Here is a 21,104-nt window from a genome sequence, read left to right on the forward strand (position 1 = left end):
TCGTTGTAAATTTTCTCAAACACGAAAGCTTTTTTAGCAACTAGTAGTTTAAAGCTTCAGTGTCAATTTCTATAGATGGTTTATTACCAAATGAAGATTGTCGTACATTATTCCAGAATTAACATATCAGGGCTTTTGTTTGAAATTGTATTGCTCGTTCATAAAAATGTTTTGCTTTTTCGTACTCTCCCATATCACTGTAAACCAAACCCAGATTGTTGTACGTTGTCGCGATATTAACATGGTCAGGTCCAAATGCTTTCGTTTGAATTTCCATCGCTTGTATGCAAAAATGTTTGGCTTTTTCGTACTCTCCTAATTTACTGTAAACAAAACCCAGATTGTTGTAAGTTGTCGCAATATTAACATGGTCAGGTCCAAATGCTTTTGTTTTAATTTCTATTGCTTGTTCGTAAATATCTTTTGCTTTTTCGTACTCTCCCATATCACTGTAAACCAAACCCAGATTGCTGTACGTTGTTGCGATATTAACATGGTCAGATCCAAATGCTTTCGTTTGAATTTCCATCGCTTGTATGCAAAAATGTTTGGCATTTTCGTACTCTCCTATTTTACTGTAAACCAAACCCAGATTGTTGTACGTTGTCGCAATATTAACATGGTCAGGTCCAAATGCTTTCGTTTGAATTTCCATCGTTCGTTCGCAAAAATCTTTTGCCTTTTCGTACTCTCCCATATCTTTGTGAACTAAAGCCAGTATGTTGTACGTTGTTGCGATATTAACATGGTCAGGTCCAAATGCTTTCTTGTGAATTTCCATCGCTTGTATGCAAAAATGTTTGGCATTTTCGTACTCTCCTATTTTACTGTAAACCAAACCCAGATTGTTGTACGTTGTCGCGATATTAACATGGTCAGGTCCAAATGCTTTCGTTTGAATTTCCATAGCTTGTATGCAAAAATGTTTGGCATTTTCGTACTATCCTATTTTACTGTAAACCAAACCCAGATTGTTGTACGTTGTCGCGATATTAACATGGTCAGGTCCAAATGCTTTCGTTTGAATTTCCATCGCTTGTATGCAAAATGTTTGGCTTTTCGTACTCTCCTATTTTACTGTAAACAAAACCCAGATTGTTGTACGTTGTCGCGATATTAACATGGTCAGGTCCAAATGCTTTTGTTTTAATTTCTTTTGCTTGTTCGTAAATATCTTTTGCTTTTTCGTACTTTCCCATATCACTGTAAACTAAACCCAGATTGTTGTAGGTTGTCGCGATATTAACATGGTCAGATCCGAATGCTTTCGTTTGAATTTCCATCGCTCGTATGAAAAAATGTTTGGCATTTTCGTACTATCCTATTTTACTGTAAACCAAACCTAGATTGTTGTACGTTGTCGCAATATTAACATGGTCAGGTCCAAATGCTTTCGTTTGAATTTCCATCGTTCGTTCGTAAAAATCTTTTGCCTTTTCGTACTCTCCCATATCTTTGTGAACTAAAGCCAGTATGTCGTACGTTGTTGCGATATTAACATGGTCAGGTCCAAATGCTTTCGTGTGAATTTCCATCGCTTGTATGCAAAAATGTTTGGCATTTTCGTACTCTCCTATTTTACTGTAAACCAAACCCAGATTGTTGTACGTTGTCGCGATATTAACATGGTCAGGTCCAAATGCTTTCGTTTGAATTTCCATAGCTTGTATGCAAAAATGTTTGGCTTTTTCGTACTCTCCTATTTTACTGTTAACAAAACCCAGATTGTTGTACGTTGTCGCGATATTAACATGGTCAGGTCCAAATGCTTTTGTTTTAATTTCTTTTGCTTGTTCGTAAATATCTTTTGCTTTTTCGTACTCTCCCATATCACTGTAAACTAAACCCAGATTGTTGTAGGTTGTCGCGATATTAACATGGTCAGATCCGAATGCTTTCGTTTGAATTTCCATCGCTCGTATGAAAAAATGTTTGGCATTTTCGTACTCTCCTATTTTACTGTAAACCAAACCTAGATTGTTGTACGTTGTCGCAATATTAACATGGTCAGGTCCAAATGCTTTCGTTTGAATTTCCATCGCTCGTTCGTAAAAATCTTTTGCCTTTTCGTACTCTCCCATATCTTTGTGAACTAAAGCCAGTATGTTGTACGTTGTCGCAATATTGACATGGTCAGGTCCAAATGCTTTTGTTTGAATTTCCATCGCTTGTATGCAAAAATGTTTGGCATTTTCGTACTCTCCTATATCAATGTAAACCCTTCCCAGAGTGTTGTACGTTGTCGCAACCTTAACATGGTCAGGTCCAAATGCTTTTGTTTTAATTTCTATTGCTTGTTCGCAAAAATCTTTTGCTTTTTTGTACTCTCCCATATCTTGGTAAACCAAACCCAGATTGTTGTAAGTTGTCGCAATATAAACATGGTCAGGTCCAAGTTCTTTTGTGTAAATTTCTATTGTTCGCTCGTAAAAATCTTTTGCTTCTTCGTACTCTCCCATATCTTGGTAAACCAAACCTAGATTATTGTAAGTTGTCGCAATATAAACATTGTCATATCCAAGTTCTTTTGTTTCAAGTTCCATTGCTCTTTCGTAAAAACCTTTTGCTTTTTCGTACTCTCCCATATCATGGTAAACTGAACCCAGATTGTGGTACATTGTCGCAACATTAAAAAAGTCAGGTCCAGGTGCTTTTGTTTGAATTTCCAACGCTTGTTCGAAAAAATCTTTTGCATTTTTGTACTCTCCCATATCTCCGTAAACCATAGCCAGATTATTGTACGTTGATGCAATGTTAACATGGTCAGGTCCAATTGCTTTTGTTTGAATTGTCATCGCTCGTTCATGAAAATCTTTTGCTTTTTCGTATTCTCCATTTTTCCGAAGCAACCAACCCAGCTTGTTGTACGAATATGAAACAACAACATGATTGACACCTAACACTCTTGTTTGAATTGTTATTATATCTTTAAGTACATTGATTGCCTGTTTATAGTTGCAAAATTTTTCTAATACATTTACAAAGTAATTGGCAATTTTCAAAATTTTTTTATCAAGTTTTTGTTTTCTATAGAAAAAAAATAACAATTTCTCCTTTATCAACTTATTTTTAAAGTGCTTAAATGACGAATGGTTTAAGAATTTAATAAGATGCGGAGTTATTTTGATTTCATCTTCTCTGTCTTTAAAGTGATAGAGTGCCCAAGCGACTTGACACGCAGGTAAAGACATCTTAGTCGAATTATTTGCTTTTTGTTTACTGCAAGTGGTCTGCCAAGTTTGATAATTTATGATGGCTTCATGTACAACGCGATGCAGGCGGATGTCGTTGTTTTCTGATTGAAGAATTAACGAACAATGCTTTAATTGAAGGCATATATCTTCTGCAGATATATGTGGATCAATGCTTTTAATAAATTGTATGATAATATCTTGTGGTAACGGATCGAATGATATTATCGAGAAAAGACTTAAAATTTTTTCCATTAATATGGATTCTTGAGTACTTTTTTCTACTGCCAACTCAATAGTTTTCAATGAAGTTGATTTACCTCTAGAATATGCTGTATCGATCTTTTGAAATGCGGCATCCATGCTCTGTCGCTCTCCTTCATTCAACTTATCGAAATATTGCTCCCACGTGAATTCCAGATTTGCACTATTTACACTACGTACGTAGTAAGCAGCACTTACCAGGACCAATGGTTGACGATCTAATTTTTCTGACAATTTCTTTAAAAACTCTTCATCATGATTATGAATATCGGTATAGACAGATAGAAGTTGACGACATTCTTTATCATTCATACCATGACTGACTGAAATGTGTTTGTTTTGATTTCCATCTAGTGGTATAGCATCTGTATTTTGGACAGTTACTATAATTTGTCCATTTTTCCAATTATGATCACCAACTTGAGGTAATAATGGATAAATTTTATCAAGTTCAACCACGTTATCTACAACAATCCACCATATTTTCCAAGATTTCAGATTTTGTGTCAGCAGGAAATGAAAGTGTTTGATTCTGTCTTCGCTGCTTTTTACCTTTTTAAAAACATTTTCAATAAAATGTTCATGGATGTTCAAACGTTGACAAAGGTCATTATAAGTTTTGAAGAGGGAGTCAGCATCTTTTCCTTCGAGTGTCATCACAAATGTAGTTTTATTTTCCCAGTCAACGGAGTTAAACATTTCGTCGCAAATTTGTCTGGCTAATTGAGATTTACCACTGCCAGGATTACCAGAAATATAGTAATATGTCAGTTCATTGTTGTTAGTACTTCGCAAGTTATTCAGATCTGCCGTGATTTTGTTAAGTAATTCTGTACGTTTAACTACATCGTGATTTGGTTTGCAAGGAAGTACTTGAAATGAATTAAATCTGTTTCGTTGACATTTAATTTCATTAATTTCAGTGAATGAAAATGTTAGATCTTTAAATGACTTTTCAATATCACCGACCATTTTGTGAAATTCGGTATCAGATACTTGACCTTTATTTACATGGGTGAATTTGTTTCTTACGTTGCGAATTTCATTTACTGCCTCTCTAACTTTTGGGTCAAGTTTAGTTCCAACTGAGTTGGAAAACAATATTGCTGCAAACAGTGTTGTACAATCCCACTTACTGGTGTCACCATCTTGAAAAGTTTGCAGAATATGTTTGTCATGAGGTTTCTTTTTTGTTTTTTCAATATTGAACAACTTTTGACCACTAATGTTTGTATTTTCCCATTGTCCAAGAGATTTTTTGTAATGTTTGTCCCATTCGTGGATAAATAAATCAGCAAGTTTCTTTTCAACAACATCGGTAAGTATTTTCTGCATGTAGTAGTTATTCCTTTCTTCTTTTGACTCCATCTACGTATCATAAAATGATCATAAGATGAGCACTAATTATTTATAAATACAATTTATGGACAACTGAAATAGTTGAAGATTGAGATGGAAATTTACAATTGTACATGAAATTGGTTAACCAATGTGGCAGCAGAAACTCAGAAAAATATTTTCATGCATTTAGATCTTTTTGTGGCAGTTGAGCAAGTTGTTGAAAACCTTCATCAAACAAAATTTTAAGTGTAGGAAAAGGCAATGCAAGCAGTTGGTCTATAGGTGTGTTTGCAAACCGATCTGAGCTCTACCAATTAAATCAATCAATCATCTTAAGGGATTTGCAGATCAATAAAATTCATGTTACTGGAAAAGTTAAAACGTTTCTTCTAATTTTCCTGTTTCGCATCATTGAATGCAGTACGTTTTTATAAAAAAAAAAAGTGTTTGCGCTGGTTTATGCCAAGTTTGGAGAAGTTGTGAGTTCTCCCAAAGGTCTCCATAGCACAAAGAATAAATGTGTAAAAAGCCACTATCTACATGCGATATAGGTCATTTTATTACTCCACACGTGTTATCATTAATAAATGTACTTTGTGTAACTCACCATAATAAGACACACGACCAGTTTATTGCTATGAAATATGTGTAAAGTAAGAATAACGTAATGCTACAGAAAACAATACCAGTTTATCCAAAACACTATCAACACACGAACATCAATTGAGTTTCATCATCCTAACCATTCCTGAATGCGTTTCAACAAAGACTTTTTATGTAAAGCTGACATAGACTGCGTATAGTCGATATAAAATAATTACGAAAATTTTTTATTCGTAATTATTCATTTCATATAGTTATCTAAAGCAAAACTTTATTGATAATGCAGTTGCACTATACACTATATGAGTGTAAAAATTTTGGTTACATTAAAAAAAATCAATATAATAATAGTATTTTACATTTATTTATATTTAGTTATGCCAAAGGTCTTTAAAATTCTGCTTGTTTTGTGTTGGCGATGTAGAATATGCATTTTCAACATGAGATTCGAATGATAAGTGACAAATGAATAAAAAAAGAAATATTTTTCACCTTCCATACAGAAAAACAGTAGGGATCAGAACATTTACAACTGTGTGACAAGTGACGTGTCACTATTTGATTAATCATGTTATTAATCTTATAGCTTTGCTATATTAATATAATTTGAGATAAACTATTCAAATAAATCGGAGAAGACTAGAAGTTTACATTACTAAATCGTTTTAAACTCAAATTTATTGCAAAATCCCATTAGAATCAACAAATGTTATCTATATAAAACATTTACGTAATGCGGAAATGACTTTATCGCAAAATTTTTCTTGACATAAAGAAATAATTGATAAATGGACATAAAATATTAAATCCCAAAATAAAAATACATTATTACATTGACGGATAAACTTTAAAATCAACTTACCTTCACAAATTGAGAAAGATTAAAAAATATGCAACCAACTACATGATGTCTTTGCTTTTGCTTGATAACAAAGAAATTGGAACGTTTAACAAAGGCTTAATTTTAATCACTATTTTTATTGTAAAATATTGAATTCTGTTCATAACAGCGAAACGATAAAATTAGCAATGCAAATTTCATAGCTAGATAGCTGACTTTGCGACACGATATGCATGTAGATAAAACTAGAAAATAGCCAACTGTTGAAAGTTTAATGCATGATCACTATTCAGGGCTCACAGGTGCATTATTGTGCAGGTTTGTGCTTAAGGAAGTTATTGTGCTTCTTGCGAAAACATTAATATATGCGTGTATCCGACAACATTTTACGTATGAATTAGCTTTACTATAACAATATTTAAATTCTAAATATTTGCTTCATCATGAATAGCTACATTAAAATATCTTATGCCAAGAAAACAATAAGAGAAAATGATCATATGCACTGTTGATGTGAACAAAATTTCATACGTTCACTCTGTACTCATTTTTAAAGTTTCTGTAATAAATTGTGTTAAGTTTTCAACTTGTTTTGTAAGTAATGCAAAGATATGACCATTAAGAACGAAGAATCGTCTGACAAAGACAAGAAAAAAGCAGCATGAAATAAACTGTTTTTTTGTTGTCTTGGGTGTGGTCTCAGCCAATAAGGCTGAACGTTATCTTGCTAAAAGAAAGGAGATCGTCCAGGGAGTAAGAAGATCTGCATGGCTCTGGACGACCAAGAAAAACAGAGAAAATTGGAAATAGCACAATTTAATTTGCATTCTGGCTTTGCCACCAACTGCTGGTGTAATGTATTCTCGATATTTTTCTTCAATACGATTCCTGTCAAGATGCTAAATCTTCAGTAAAAATAAACAACAAAGATCAGTGTATCTCAAACATTGGAAACTGGATAAGCAACGAGTACAATTTCGACAATTTGGCTCGCGTAAGTAAAAGTAATATCATCGAAATTGCAAAGTTTTTCATAATTTAGTGTTGACTCGATATAAACTGCTGCACATACACAAAAATATTCTCTGACCTGTCTTAACAAAGCTCTAATCTTTGTCAAAAAATAATCAAGATCAATGTGTGAAAAAAATTTACAAAGGTCTAATATTAGTTATTTATGTGTTAGGCTTACTTGGCTTAATATCAGGCTTGTCAGCTCATATTCTTCACTCGTGTTCAACACGCGTGTCGAGTGACACGCGTGTGTTTTTACACGATAATTGAAATTTGCACGGGCGGGTTTGAAAATAGCATTTTTACAATTAAACCTTGGGCAAAATTTTCTTTTGTTGTGGAGGTATTTTAGTTTTATCTTTTTGGACTTAAAATCTCAGTATTTATCTACTGTAATGAAATCTGAAATGGAGAAAGTTCTTTTGCTATGTCCTGAAGCTGACGCAGATTCAAGAGAGTTTGATAATGATTTAAATTCTACGACGGATGTCGAAGCAACTGTAAATAATGCGTTGAATGGGATGATAAGTTGTTTAGTTGATGCTCTTTTTCGAAAGTAAATAACCTAAATAAAAAAGAGTATTATTATTTATTGAGCTTGTTACTAAATCTTCATCGTTGCCGTCAAAATGAAATGTACCTCATCACGCTAGATAATAATGTATTGAACGACAATAAAATCAAAGATGGAGCTACACATCACACTAATGTAAAAAGAGGATTGTCAACAGAAACGGATTTAAATGAAGTCGATCGTGATTACCCAATTTTACCAAAGCCAAATTTGATATCAACTATCTATCGGTTTTCCTTTACATGTAATAAAATTTTGCCTTAATCAGAAGTTGGTTAAAGGAATAAAAACGGAAAAACTGTGATTTTGTAATACAAAAGTATAGTAAAGTGGGACCGATATCCCCATGAAGCCAGTAGCAAATGATCGATGAGAGATGCGTTATCCAGTGTTACATACATATCAGTGGTCAAGTCGACAGCGTATGCGGAAGCAGACTGCGCATGTGCAGATGATTTGTCTGAAAATTTGTAACTGATCGAGCTAAGTACTCTATATAAACGGTGTATGTTTTTAGCATGCTGTTTGTCTTCTTAAGCTTGTTTTGACAAATGTATAACAAACTCATCAACACTTTTTTACGCCACCCGTAATATCCGTGACAATGTTAGAGTTGTTTCAATTTTTCTCCGTAACTTTGTATCTGCATATTTTGTTCTTAAACGATGCTCTAATATTTATGACAGATATTATAATTCTTTGATTAAGCAAGAAGAAATAATTGAAAATGAGACTTCCAACAGTGAAACAAAATCAAGCATCGCTTTTCAATGGCGTTGTTTTATATTTTTGAAACTTTTCTCTGTCTTTGGATTCGTATTTTTGTCATCCTTGATTCATTTTTTACAGGACAATGTTCTCCTCGTTTCTGGTGGCGTTGACAAGAACATTAAGATTTGGGGTTTGGATTTTGGTGATTGTTATTCGACCATGATGACAGGTACGCACAATGTAATTTTAAATGACAGATACGCAATTTTATGATAGTAATATATGATAGCCTGAAACAGTCGATTATATCCCTACTATACACTCGTATCCTATGTACATTTTCATTATACCCTATTAAACCCTCTTACCCTGGTACATCATTGTTTCGTCATCACCATACTTCGTACGTCTCTGACATACTAGTAAACCACGTCATCAATTGTTTTATACGTAGATTTCCTGCATATTTTTTACCCACATGTTATCAACATTACACCCCACAATACTTACATGTACTTTCATTGTGTACCTTATATTCTCATGGTATCAACATTACACCTAGTAATACCTACATGTACTTTCATTGTATACCTTATATTCTCATGGTATCAACATTACACATAGTAATACCTACATGTATATTCGTTATTTATATTATAACAGCTTTAATCTTCTTTTAGTGTCATGTCCGTGCAGTTCGTGCGAAAAACTCATTATTTCTTCAGTGCAAGTAAAGATAAAACGATAACATATTGGGACGCTGAGAGATTTCTTCATGTTACGACCATAGAAGGTCATCATTCAGAAATATGGAGTCTTGCAATCAGCCATGACGGCGAGTTTGTTGTAAGTATCAAGTATGGAAGGTTTTAGATAATGTCGAGTTTGTTGTAAGTATCAAGTATGGAAGGTTTTAGATAATGTCGAGTTTGTTGTAAGTGTCAAGTATGGAAGGTTTTAGATAATGTCGAGTTTGTTGTAAGTGGTATGGAAGGTTTTAGATAATGTCGAGTTTGTTGTAAGTGTCAAGTATGGAAGGTTTTAGATAATGTCGAGTTTGTTGTAAGTGTCAAGTATGGAAGGTTTTAGATAATGTCGAGTTTGTTGTAAGTGTCAAGTATGGAAGGTTTTAGATAATGTTGAGTTTGTTGTAAGTGTCAAGTATGGAAGGTTTTAGATAATGTCGAGTTTGTTGTAAGTGTCAAGTATGGAAGGTTTTAGATAATGTCGAGTTTGTTGTAATCAAGTATGGAAGGTTTTAGATAATGTCGAGTTTGTTGTAAGTGTCAAGTATGGAAGGTTTTAGATAATGTCGAGTTTGTTGTAAGTGTCAAGTATGGAAGGTTTTAGATAATGTCGAGTTTGTTGTAAGTGTCAAGTGTGGAAGATTTTAGATAATGTCGAGTTTGTTGTAAGTGTCAAGTATGGAAGGTTTTAGATAATGTCGAGTTTGTTGTAAGTCAAGTATGGAAGGTTTTAGATAATGTCGAGTTTGTTGTAAGTGTCAAGTATGGAAGGTTTTAGATAATGTCGAGTTTGTTGTAAGTGTCAAGTGTGGAAGGTTTTAGATAATGTCGAGTTTGTTGTAAGTATCAAGTATGGAAGGTTTTAGATAATGTCGAGTTTTTTGTAAGTGTCAAGTATGGACGGTTTTAGATAATGTTAAACATAAGTTTGCTTGATATGAATGAAAGAATGAGCGAGAAACGTTTACTCAAAGATCAACCCTTATTCTTACTACTCCAGTTTCACATGCATTGTTTTATATCTTACAGATCAGTGGGTCACACGATAAATCGTTAAGACTCTGGGAACGAACGGACGAACCGTTGTTCGTGGAGGAGGAGAGAGAAATGGTACTATACATAGATCTGTGGCTGGAGCTGCAAAAATATGCATATCGTGCATGTACTTTCAATGTTTATTTAATTTTTCTATTTAGGAGAGGGAAGCAGCTTACGAAGAAAGCGCCGTAACAGGAGTTGAAACAATTGTAAGATTCTTTTTACTATGTAACATGAGATATGTATGTTCCATCTTGAGCCCAACTACTTTGTATTTGTTATATACTTTCACTATGGAAAATATCTTGTGGAAGTTGCATTTATTGCACTAAATAAATTCATTTTTTTAAAGCATGATGTTGTTTAGATTCCTGGTGAACAAGACACAGAAGCTGTTAAAGCTGGCAAGAAAACTGTCGAGACGATCAAAGGAGTTAGTTTTGTTGTTGTATTAGCATTGCAAGTTAATTTTATTGGTTTTGTGCCCAGTCCTCCTTGTAGTACCTGAAAGATATCTCAAAATTATACAGATATATCGAAAACTGTGAAGACATGTGAAGACTGTGCATATCTGAGGCCAAGTGTTTAAGCTTACATTGAGACGGGGTACTTGGAGGATATTATAGTAGAATATAGATACTTGGAGGATTATACAGTATGATTGGGATACTTGGAGGATATTACAGTATAATATATAATATATGCCTGGAGAGTAGTATGTTGATGTTTGTTCTCTTATCTCTTCTTTAGGCTGAAAGAATCATGGAGGCCATTGAATTGTATAAGGAAGAAAGACAGAAAGAACTTGAACATAAAGCGAGTCAAGTGACGAAAGACAAAACGGTAGGTTTGTTATTTTTTCTCTGCACATGTGCAAAATGTTTATTTTGTACGTATAGACAATCTTAAATCTTAAATGAGCAATTTTAAATAACCATGACCGGCAACATCACAAAACTTTCCTAGACTGAACACCCAAATTGGGAGAACGCCCTACACTGTTATTAAACCCTTCCTGTGAAACCACCACCAATATTCTCTTACTCTCTAATTCGGACCACGCCCTGCATCGTTATTTAACCCTACCCATGAAACCACCAATAAGATTTTCTTACTCTCTAATTGGGACAACGCCCTACACTGTTATTAAACTCTAGCAATGAAACCACCATTATTTTCATACTGTCTAATTGGGACCACGCTCTGCACTGACCTACCCATGAAACTACCACGAATATTTCCACACTCTCTAATTGGAACCACGCCCTTCACCCTTCACTATTGTCTGATTTATACAGAAAATCCCAGTTTCGTTTATTACACAAGTTCTTTTTGTTCTCACATACATTTTCTTTCCTTTGAACAGCTTCCAAAGCGCGTCATTCATCCGAATCTTGCTGCCTTTGGTAATGTCAGTGTAAGTTTACTATATCTTCAATGTTTCCATTTAAGAACAACATGAAGGCCACGTGATACAAGGTGAAAGCCACGTGCATGTTGAACATGATTAATGTAAATATTAATGTAATGGTAAGATTGCAAGATTTACATACGTACGTACGTAGATAAGGAAAAAATGGATGAGATGGCTTTACATTTATAACAACTTTAGGAAAAATTAGAGTTAAATATAAAATACATAGGATTTGTAATAATGAAATAAAATATCTTGACCACGAAGATGGAGGCCATAAATATTGTTGTTCTACAATGGAATGCCTGTCTATGTCAACCTCCTTTTCCCGGACCATATACTTACGACGTTTTTAAAATATTTTTTTCTTCTCACAGCCTGTACAGTATGTACTTCTAGTGGTGAAAAAAGTAAAGTCAAGGTAAGGTTGAAGTATTATAAAGAGCAACAAATTATCCCATGAAGAATCGTTTTTACTAGAAGTTAATTTAGAGCATTTAAAAGGTAAAGTATGGCAAAGTGTCTCGTTAGAGTTACTAGAAGAATTAAATATTAAGTGTTATTTGAATACAGTAGAGAGGTATCTTATGAAGCAAGTGTTTTCTACAATGCATTTAAATTATTTAATTTTAGTGAACTTGAAGAATCATTGCCTGTGTTACCGTTTGACTATGTTATTGATGTACTGAAACTTCTTCTTGAGTGGATTAAGGTAAAGTGAAATGTATTTTGACTCCTGTGTCCTTACTTCACATGGTACAGGTTTCGTTTTCAAATTTTGCTCATCCCAGATGTACGTGATTGTTTAGAATGGTTGGGAAACAGAGTTAAGTTGTCGATGTCTGTTCTTTCTGGTGCGGTAAGATTAAGACGTAATTTTATTTATGGTTTCGATCGATATTTTTTTCAATACGTCTGTCTTTAAATCATTCCCTAAGAATTTCATCACGTTCCTTCAGTATTGATGATATATGATGCAATTGGTGAGATACCTAGGTACAGTGCTGGATATTTTTCATTTTTTTCATATTGTGTTACGATAGAATACATCACAACAAGATCATATCCACTCCTGAACTACTGCCAGTAATAGACTCTATCAGATCACATTGTCGTAGCCGAGTTCGCGAAATGAAGGTAGGAAGTTGTACTTTCAATAAACCGCAAGTATCGCCAAATTTCTCTCGTAATTTTACCATGTGCTATACGACCGTTAATTTATTCGTGGTAAATTTTGTCGACACTTTAATGACTGTAAACTTAACACGAAAAAGTCGTCAATTTTGAGTGGTTAAGAGCATATAAGGCTTTCTTTCACATTACAGTGCCAATCTTAATACTGAGTTTGGCTTGGTATTAAAAAGGTTCATAGAATATTCATTTGTGTATTAACGACAGAAAAAAGTATGTATTTAGAAACAAAAATATTCAAGAGTATGAAGATTTCTTTTTTCTCTAGTTCTTTGAATTTTGTTAAATTAATCGTCTTGAGTTTTTGAATTGTGTACTTCAAACTGCCACAGATGACTTTTCAAATTATATGAACTGAACAAATTTTCTTGAATATTTACATCGACTTCGATAAAACTATTGCACACTTGTAATGATTGCTTTATCTTTAGGATACTGTTGGATTTAATTTGGCGGGACTACTGTTTATTCAAAGACAGCTTGAGAATCGTGACGTCACATTCTTTGGCGAAACACGCGAAAGACTGGGACAAATACGAAAAAAGAAGAAGACGATTGTGAGGAAATTTCGATGAAGGTTGTTTTGTTTTTGATACTCTGACAACTAAAATGATTGTCTTCGAAAATACAAAATGACTGAGGTGTATTGCTGTCTATAGCCATCCTCGAAGATCCCTAACCCAAACTGTACCCCTAGAGGGACACGTAAAATCCCCGTGTGCCCTTTAACATACAATTTTCGTGATCAGCAGACGTTTAAATTTTGCATGATTCAGCAGTTATTGATACTGGATCAGGCCTCAAAGCTTTTGAAAGGAATTTCGTTTTTGGTATTTTTATAACTAAATATTGGGCTAGCCAAACATGGACAATCGGAGTCTTTTACTTCTATGACATCGAAATAAATTTTTTGTGCATCTAATCCTGTAAATTGCATATTTCCAAGTTATAAAAAAGAAGAGTGTCACAAAAATTAAAGAAGTAATTCCAAAAATAAACAGGAAAAAATAATGAATCGATTAACAATCATCAAGCAATTCACCCATCTACAATATTTATAAAACAAAAAATGTATTTTATGAGTTACCAAAATGAATACAGAAAAAACTGCATCCTCATATGGCAAAGTAGTCTTCTTGTCATTTTAGCATTCAACTAAAGGGATGTTAAAGTGTCATGGTTCCCCTGAGATATGGATTTACTCTCATGAAAATGACCCAACAAACACTCCACACATTTTAAGGAGCTTTACAATTTCAGACTAGATAGATGGCAAATCTCATACACATTGTAAAAGTTCCATACAAGTTTCTTAGCTAACAGAAAAAACTGCTCCAGAAAATAAATGACAATTCAAAACTTGAAAATATAAATGTTTGTATTGAATATTATCAAGAATATGTTTAAACTTTATTTATATACAATTGTTGTTGATTGGACTTTAGTGTAAATTTTTTCCTTAATTCACGGAACCACAAATCCATTTTATCTTTTTTCTATCTCGTAAATTTTCTCAAACACGGAAGCTTTTTTAGCGACTAGCATTATAAGGCTTTAGTGTTAATTTCTATAGATAAATTAGTACCTAATGAAGATTGTCGTACATTATTCCAGTATTGACATATCTTATGTTTTAATTTTATTGCTTGTTCATTGAAATCTTTTACTTTTTCGTACGCTCCCATAACACTGTAAATCAAACTCAGATAGTTGTAGTTTGTTGCAATATTAACATGGTCAGGTCCAATTGCTTTCTTTTGAATTTCCATCGCTTGTATGCAAAAATGTTTGGCTTTTTCGTACTCTCCTATTTTACTGTAAACAAAACCCAGATTGTTGTATATTGTCGCAATATTAACATGGTCAGGTCCAAAAGCTTTAGTTTGAATTTCCATCGCTTGTAGGCAAAAATGTTTGGTTTTTCGTACTCTCCTATTTTATTGTAAATATACCCAGATTGTTGTAAGTTGTCGCAATATTAACATTGTCAGGTCCAGATGCTTTGGTTTTAATTTCTATTGATTGTTTGTAAAAATCTTTTGCTTTTTCGTACTCTCCCATATTTTTGTAAACCAAACCCAGATTGCAGTACGTTGTCGCGATATTAACATGGTCAGGTCCAAATGCTTTCGTTTGAATTTTCATCGCTCTTTCATAAAAATGTTTTGCTTTTTCGTACTCTCCCATATCTTTGTGAACCAAACCTAGATTGTTGTAAGTTGTCGCGATATTAACATGGTCAGGTCCAAATGCTCTCGTTTGAATTTCCATCGCTCGTATGCAAAAATGTTTGGCTTTTTCGTACTCTCCTATTTTACTGTTAACAAAACCCAGATTGTTGTAGGTTGTCGCGATATTAACATGGTCAGATCCAAATGCTTTCGTTTGAATTTCCATTGCTCGTATGCAAAAATGTTTGGCATTTTCGTGCTCTCCTATCTTACTGTAAACAAAACCCAGATTGTTGTAGGTTTTTGCGATATTAACATGGTCAGGTCTAAATGCTTTCGTTTGAATTTCAATCGCTTGTATGCAAAAGTGTTTGGCTTTTTCGTACTCTCCTATTTTGCTGTAAACAAAACCTAGATTATTGTATATTTTTGCGATATTAACATGGTCAGGTCCAAATGCTTTCTTTTGAATTTCCATCGCTCGTTCATAAAAATATTCTGCTTTTTCGTACTCTCCCATATCTTTGTGAACCAAACCCAGATTGTTGTAAGTGGTCGCTATATTAACATGGTCATGTCCAAATGCTTTTGTTTGAATTTCCATCGCTCGTATACAAAAATTTTTGGCTTTTTTGTACTCTCCTATTTTACCGCAAACCAAACCCAGATTGCTGTACGTTGTCGCTATATTAACATGGTCAGGTCCATATGCTTTGGTTTGAATTTCCATCGCTCGTATGCAAAAATGTTTGGCATTTTCATACTCTCCTATTTTGCTGTAAACAAAACCTAGATTGTTGTAAGTTCTCGCGACATTAACATGGTCAGGTCCAAATGCTTGGATGTAAATTGTTATTGTTCGTTCGTAAAAATGTTTTGCTTTATCGTACTCTCCCATATTATCGTAAACCAAACCCAGATTGTTGTACATTGTCGCAGTATTAACATGGTCAGGTCCAAATGCTTTCGTTTGAATTTCCATCCCTCGTTCAAAAAAATCTTTGGCTCTGTTGTACTCTCCCATATCGTTGTGAACTAAACCCAGATTGCAGTACAGTGTCGCAATATTAACATGGTCAGGTCCAAATGCTTTCGTTTCAATTTCCATCGCTCGTTCATAAAAATCTTTGGCTTTTTTGTACTCTCCCATATCGTTGTGAACTAAACCCAGATTGCAGTACAGTGTCGCAATATTAACATGGTCAGGTCCAAATGCTTTCGTTTTAATTTCCATCGCTTGTTCATAAAAAGCTTTGGCTTTTTTGTACTCTCCCATATCGTTGTGAACTAAACCCAGATTGCACGTTGTCGCAATATTAACATGGTCAGGTCCAAATGCATTTGTTTCAATTTCCATCGCTTGTTCATAAAAATCTTTGGCTTTTTTGTACTCTCCCATATCGTTGTGAACTACACCCAGATTGTTGTACAGTGTTGCAATATGAACATGGTCAGGTCCAAATGCTTTCGTTTGAATTTCCATTGCTCGTTCGTAAAAATCTTTTGCTTTTTCGTACTCTCCCATATTATTGTAAACCGATCCCATATTGTTGTACGTTGCCGCAATGTAAACATGGTCAGGTCCAAATGCTTTTGTGTAAATTTCTATCGCTCGTTCGTAAAAACTTTTTGCTTTTTCGTACTCTCCCATATCGTTGTGAACTAAAGCCAGATCGTTGTACGTTGTCGAAATCTTAACATGGTCAGGTCCAAATGCTTTCGTTTCAATTTCTATCGCTCGTTCACAAAAATCTTTTGCTTTTTCGTACTCTCCCATATATTTGTACACCGAACCCAAATTGATGTACGTTGTCGCAACATTAGCATGGTCAGGTCCAAATGCTTTTGTTTCAATTTCCATTGCTCGTTCGTAAAAATTTTTTGCTTTTTCGTACTCTCCCATATCACTGTTAACCCTACCCAGATTGTTGTATGTTGCCGCAATATTAATATTGTCAGGTCCGAATGCTTTTGTTTGAATTTCTATCGCTCGTTTACAAAAATCTTTTGCTTTTTTGTATTCTCCATTATGCTGAAGCAACCAACCCAGCTCGTTGTACGAATATGAAACATCAACATGATTGACACCTAACGCTCTAGTTTGAATTGTTATTATATCCTTAAGTACATTGATGGCCTGTTTAAAGTAGCAAAATTTTTCTAATACATTTACAAAGTAATTGGCAATTTTTAAATTTTTTTCATCAAGTTTTTGTTTTCTATAGAAAAAAAATAACGATTTCTCGTTTATCAACTTATTTTGAAAGTGCTTAAATGACGAACTGTTTAAGAATTTTATAAGATGAGGAATTATTTTGATTTGATCTTCTCTGTCTTTAAAATGATAGAGTGCCCAAGCAACTTGACAAGAAAGTAGAGACATCTTAGTCGAATTATTTGCTTTTTGTGTACTGCAAGAGGTCTGCCAAAATTGATAATTTATGATGGCTTCATGTACAACACGATGCAGGCGGATGTCGTTGTTTTCCGATTGAAGAATTAACGAACAATGCTTTAATTGAAGGCATATATCTTCTGCAGATATATGTGGATCAATGCTTTTAATAAATTGTATGATAATATCTTGTGGTAACGGGTCGAATGATATTATCGAGAAAAGACCAAAAACTTTTTCTAATAATGTGGATTCTTGAGTACTTTTCTGTACTGCCAACTCAACAGTTTTCAATAAAGTTGATTTACCTCCAGAATATGCTGTATTGATCTTTTGAAATGTGGCATCCATGCTCTGTCGCTCTCCTTCAGTCAACTTATTGAAATATTGCTCCCACGTGAATTCCAGATTTGCACTTTTTACACTACCTACGTAGTAAGCAGCACTTGCCAGGACCAATGGTTGACGATCTAATTTTTCTGACAAATTCTTCAAAAACTCTTCATTATGATTATGAATATCGGTATAGACAGATAGAAGTTGACGACATTCTTTATCATTCATACCATGACTGATTGAAATGTGTTTGTTTATATTTCCATCTGGTGGTATAGCATTTGTATTTTGAACAGTTACTATAATTTGTCCATTTTTCCAATTATGATCACCAACTTGGGGTAATAATGGATAAATTTTATCAAGTTCAACCACGTTATCTACAACAATCCACCATATTTTCCAAGATTTCAGTTTTTGTGTCAGCAGGAAATGAAAGTGTTTGATTCTGTCTTCGCTGCTTTTTACCTTTTTTAAAATATTTTCAATAAAATGTTCATGGATGTTCAAACGTTGACAAAGGTCATTATAAGTTTTGAAGAGAGAGTCAGCATCTTTTCCTTCGAGTGTCATCACAAATGTAGTTTTATTTTCCCAGTCAACGGAGTTAAACATTTCGTCGCAAATTTGTCTGGCTAATTGAGATTTACCACTGCCAGGATTACCAGAAATATAGTAATATGTCAGTTCATTGTTGTTAGTACTTCGCAAGTTATTCAGATCTGCCGTGATTTTGTTAAGTAATTCTGTACGTTTAACTACATCGTGATTTGGTTTGCAAGGAAGTACTTGAAATGAATTAAATTTGTTTCGTTGACATTTAATTTCATTAATTTCAGTGAATGAAAATCCTAGATCTTTAAATGACTTTTCAATGTCACCGACCATTTTGTGAAATTCGGTATCAGATACTTTACCTTTATTTACATGGGTGAATTTGTTTCTTACGTTGCGAATTTCATTTACTGCCTCTCTAACTTTTGGGTCAAGTTTTGTTCCAACTGAGTTGGAAAACAATATTGCTGCGAACAGTGTTGTACAATCCCACTTACTGGTGTCACCTTCTTGAAAAGTTTGCAGAATATGTTTGTCATGAGGTTTCTTTTTTGTTTTTTCAATATTGAACAACTCTTGACCACTAACGTTTGTATTTTCCCATCGTCCAAGAGATTTTTTGCATTGTTTGTCCCATTCTTGGATAAATAAATCAGCAAGTTTCTTTTCAACGACATTTGTAAGTATTTCTTGTATAAAGTAGTTATTCCTTTTTTCTCTTGACTCCATCTACGGATCATAAAATGATCATAAGTTGAGCACTAATTATTTATAAATACAATTTATGGAGAACTGAAATAGTTGAATCTTTTATAAAGCAACTAATTACATGCGATGCAGGTTATTTTATTACTCCACAGATGTTATCATTAATGAAAGTACTTTCAGTAACTCACCATAATAAGACACACGACCAGTTAATGGAAATTCAAGTTAGAGGAAAAGTTAAAACGTTTTTCTTTAATTTGCCTGTTTCGCATCATTGCATGCAGTACGTTTTCATAAAAAAAAAACACAAATGTGTTTGCGCTGGCTTATGCCAAGTTTGGAGAAGTTGTGAGTTCTCCCAAAGGTCTCCATAGTGCAAACAGTAAATGTTTAAAAGCTTTTATAAATTAACTATCTACATGCCATGTAGGTCATTTTATTACTCCACAGATGTTATCATTAATAAATGTACTTTGTGTAACTCACCATAATAAGACACACGACCAGTTTATTACTATGAAATATGTGTAAAGTAAGAATAACGTAATATTAAAGAAAACATGACCAGTTTATCCACAACACTATCAACACATGAACATCAACTGAGTTGCATCATCGTAACCATTCCTGAATGCGTTATGTAAAGCTGACACAGACTGCCTATAATCGGTATAAAATAATTACGAATATTTGCTGCAGTAATCATTCCATATAGTTATCTAAAGCAAAACTTTATCGATAATGCAGTTGCACAATACACTAAATGGGTGTAAAAATTTTGGTTATATTAAAAAAAATCAATATAGTATTTTGCATTGATTTATATTTAGTTGTGCCATAGGTCTTTTAAACCTGGCTTGTTTTCTGTTGACGATGGAGAATATGAATCTTCAACATGAGATTTTAATGAGAAGTGACAAAGGAATAAAAAAAGAAACTTTTTTCACCTTCCATACTGAAAAACAGTAGAGATCAGAACATTTAACACTGTGTGACAAGTGGCGTCTCACTATTTGACTAAACATGTTATTAAACTTATAGCTTTGCTATATGAATATAATTCGAGATAAACTATTGAAATAAATCGGAAAAGATCAAAAGTTTCCATTACTAAGTCGTTGCGAACTCAAATTTATTGTAAAATCCATTAGAATCAACAAATGTTATCCATATTAAACATTTACGTAACGCGGAAATGACTTTATCACAGATTTTTCTTGACATAAACAAATAATTGATAAATGGACATAAAATATTAAATCCCAAAATTAAAATACATTCTTATAATGACAGGTAAACTTTAAAATCAACATACCTTTAAAAAGACGCAACCAACTACATAATGTCTTTGCTTTGGCTTGATAATAAAGAAATTGGAATGTTCACTAAATGTTCAAATTAAATCACCTGCTGTTTTTATTGTAAAAAATTGAATTCTTTTCATAGCAGTGAAACGATAAAATTGGCAATGCAAATTTTATAGCTAGATAGCTGACTTTGCGACACTATATGCATGTAGATAAAACTTGGTATCAAACCATTTTGTTCAATGGCTATAAAATGATAAAGTAAATAAGCTAGCTTACAGACAATGACCATTAAGATGAAGATAACTGGAACACTACCTTCTGATTGTTTTGATGAAGCCAAAATTTGCGAGACTGTGGGCACGCGTGTAATGTTAGGGTAAATAAGATAACGTTCCATTGAGAGATTTTGATCTTATTTGTCATGCCTTTCAAAAGATATTTTGTGATTTTACTATGATAAATTCTTAAACAATTAAGTTCAAGAAAAATTCTGAAAAAAGAGCTCAAAACAAGATTTAATATTAACGTTAAGGGAAAATTATTGGAGTTAGAAATTTAGGTTTGTTTAATTAGTTACTGGTTAAAAGCAGAGTTTATGGAGGTGATAGGAATTTGGTTATGCGGTAGAGCAATTAAGTTGTTATGATCAAAAATAAGTTTGTAGAAATTTAAAATCAAGTTTTTAAGCATGAATTACAGTT

General features: G+C 33.5%; 3 protein-coding genes across 3 annotated transcripts; 1 reads left to right on the forward strand and 2 right to left on the reverse strand.

Annotated features, from left to right (window-relative positions):
* Positions 1-3: 3 nt before the first annotated feature.
* On the reverse strand, positions 4-6,371 carry LOC124441558. Its single transcript, XM_046992034.1, has 5 exons — positions 6,262-6,371; positions 2,337-4,823; positions 1,590-1,847; positions 1,413-1,442; positions 4-469 (listed from the first exon to the last, which is right to left on the reverse strand). The coding sequence occupies exons 2-5, from the start codon at positions 4,821-4,823 to the stop codon at positions 119-121; spliced, it is 3,126 nt and encodes a 1,041-aa protein (XP_046847990.1). The 5' UTR covers positions 6,262-6,371; the 3' UTR covers positions 4-118.
* A 2,852-nt stretch (positions 6,372-9,223) lies between these two features.
* LOC124441559 (WD repeat-containing protein 3-like) lies at positions 9,224-12,600 on the forward strand. The gene is made up of 9 exons (XM_046992036.1): positions 9,224-9,385; positions 10,315-10,395; positions 10,482-10,532; positions 10,691-10,756; positions 11,074-11,166; positions 11,690-11,740; positions 12,115-12,158; positions 12,371-12,449; positions 12,547-12,600. Exons 1-9 carry the CDS (start codon positions 9,224-9,226, stop codon positions 12,598-12,600), a joined length of 681 nt encoding a protein of 226 aa, XP_046847992.1.
* Positions 12,601-13,947: 1,347 nt separating this feature from the next.
* Positions 13,948-19,131, reverse strand: LOC124441560. The gene is made up of 6 exons (XM_046992037.1): positions 18,179-19,131; positions 17,768-17,992; positions 17,034-17,236; positions 15,711-16,028; positions 14,533-14,617; positions 13,948-13,974 (listed from the first exon to the last, which is right to left on the reverse strand). Exons 1-6 carry the CDS (start codon positions 19,112-19,114, stop codon positions 13,948-13,950), a joined length of 1,794 nt encoding a protein of 597 aa, XP_046847993.1. The 5' UTR covers positions 19,115-19,131.
* Between the last annotated feature and the right edge of the window lie 1,973 nt (positions 19,132-21,104).

The sequence above is a fragment of the Xenia sp. Carnegie-2017 genome, unplaced genomic scaffold, assembly GCF_021976095.1.
Source record: "Xenia sp. Carnegie-2017 unplaced genomic scaffold, XeniaSp_v1 HiC_scaffold_20, whole genome shotgun sequence".
Lineage (NCBI taxonomy): Eukaryota > Metazoa > Cnidaria > Anthozoa > Malacalcyonacea > Xeniidae > Xenia > Xenia sp. Carnegie-2017.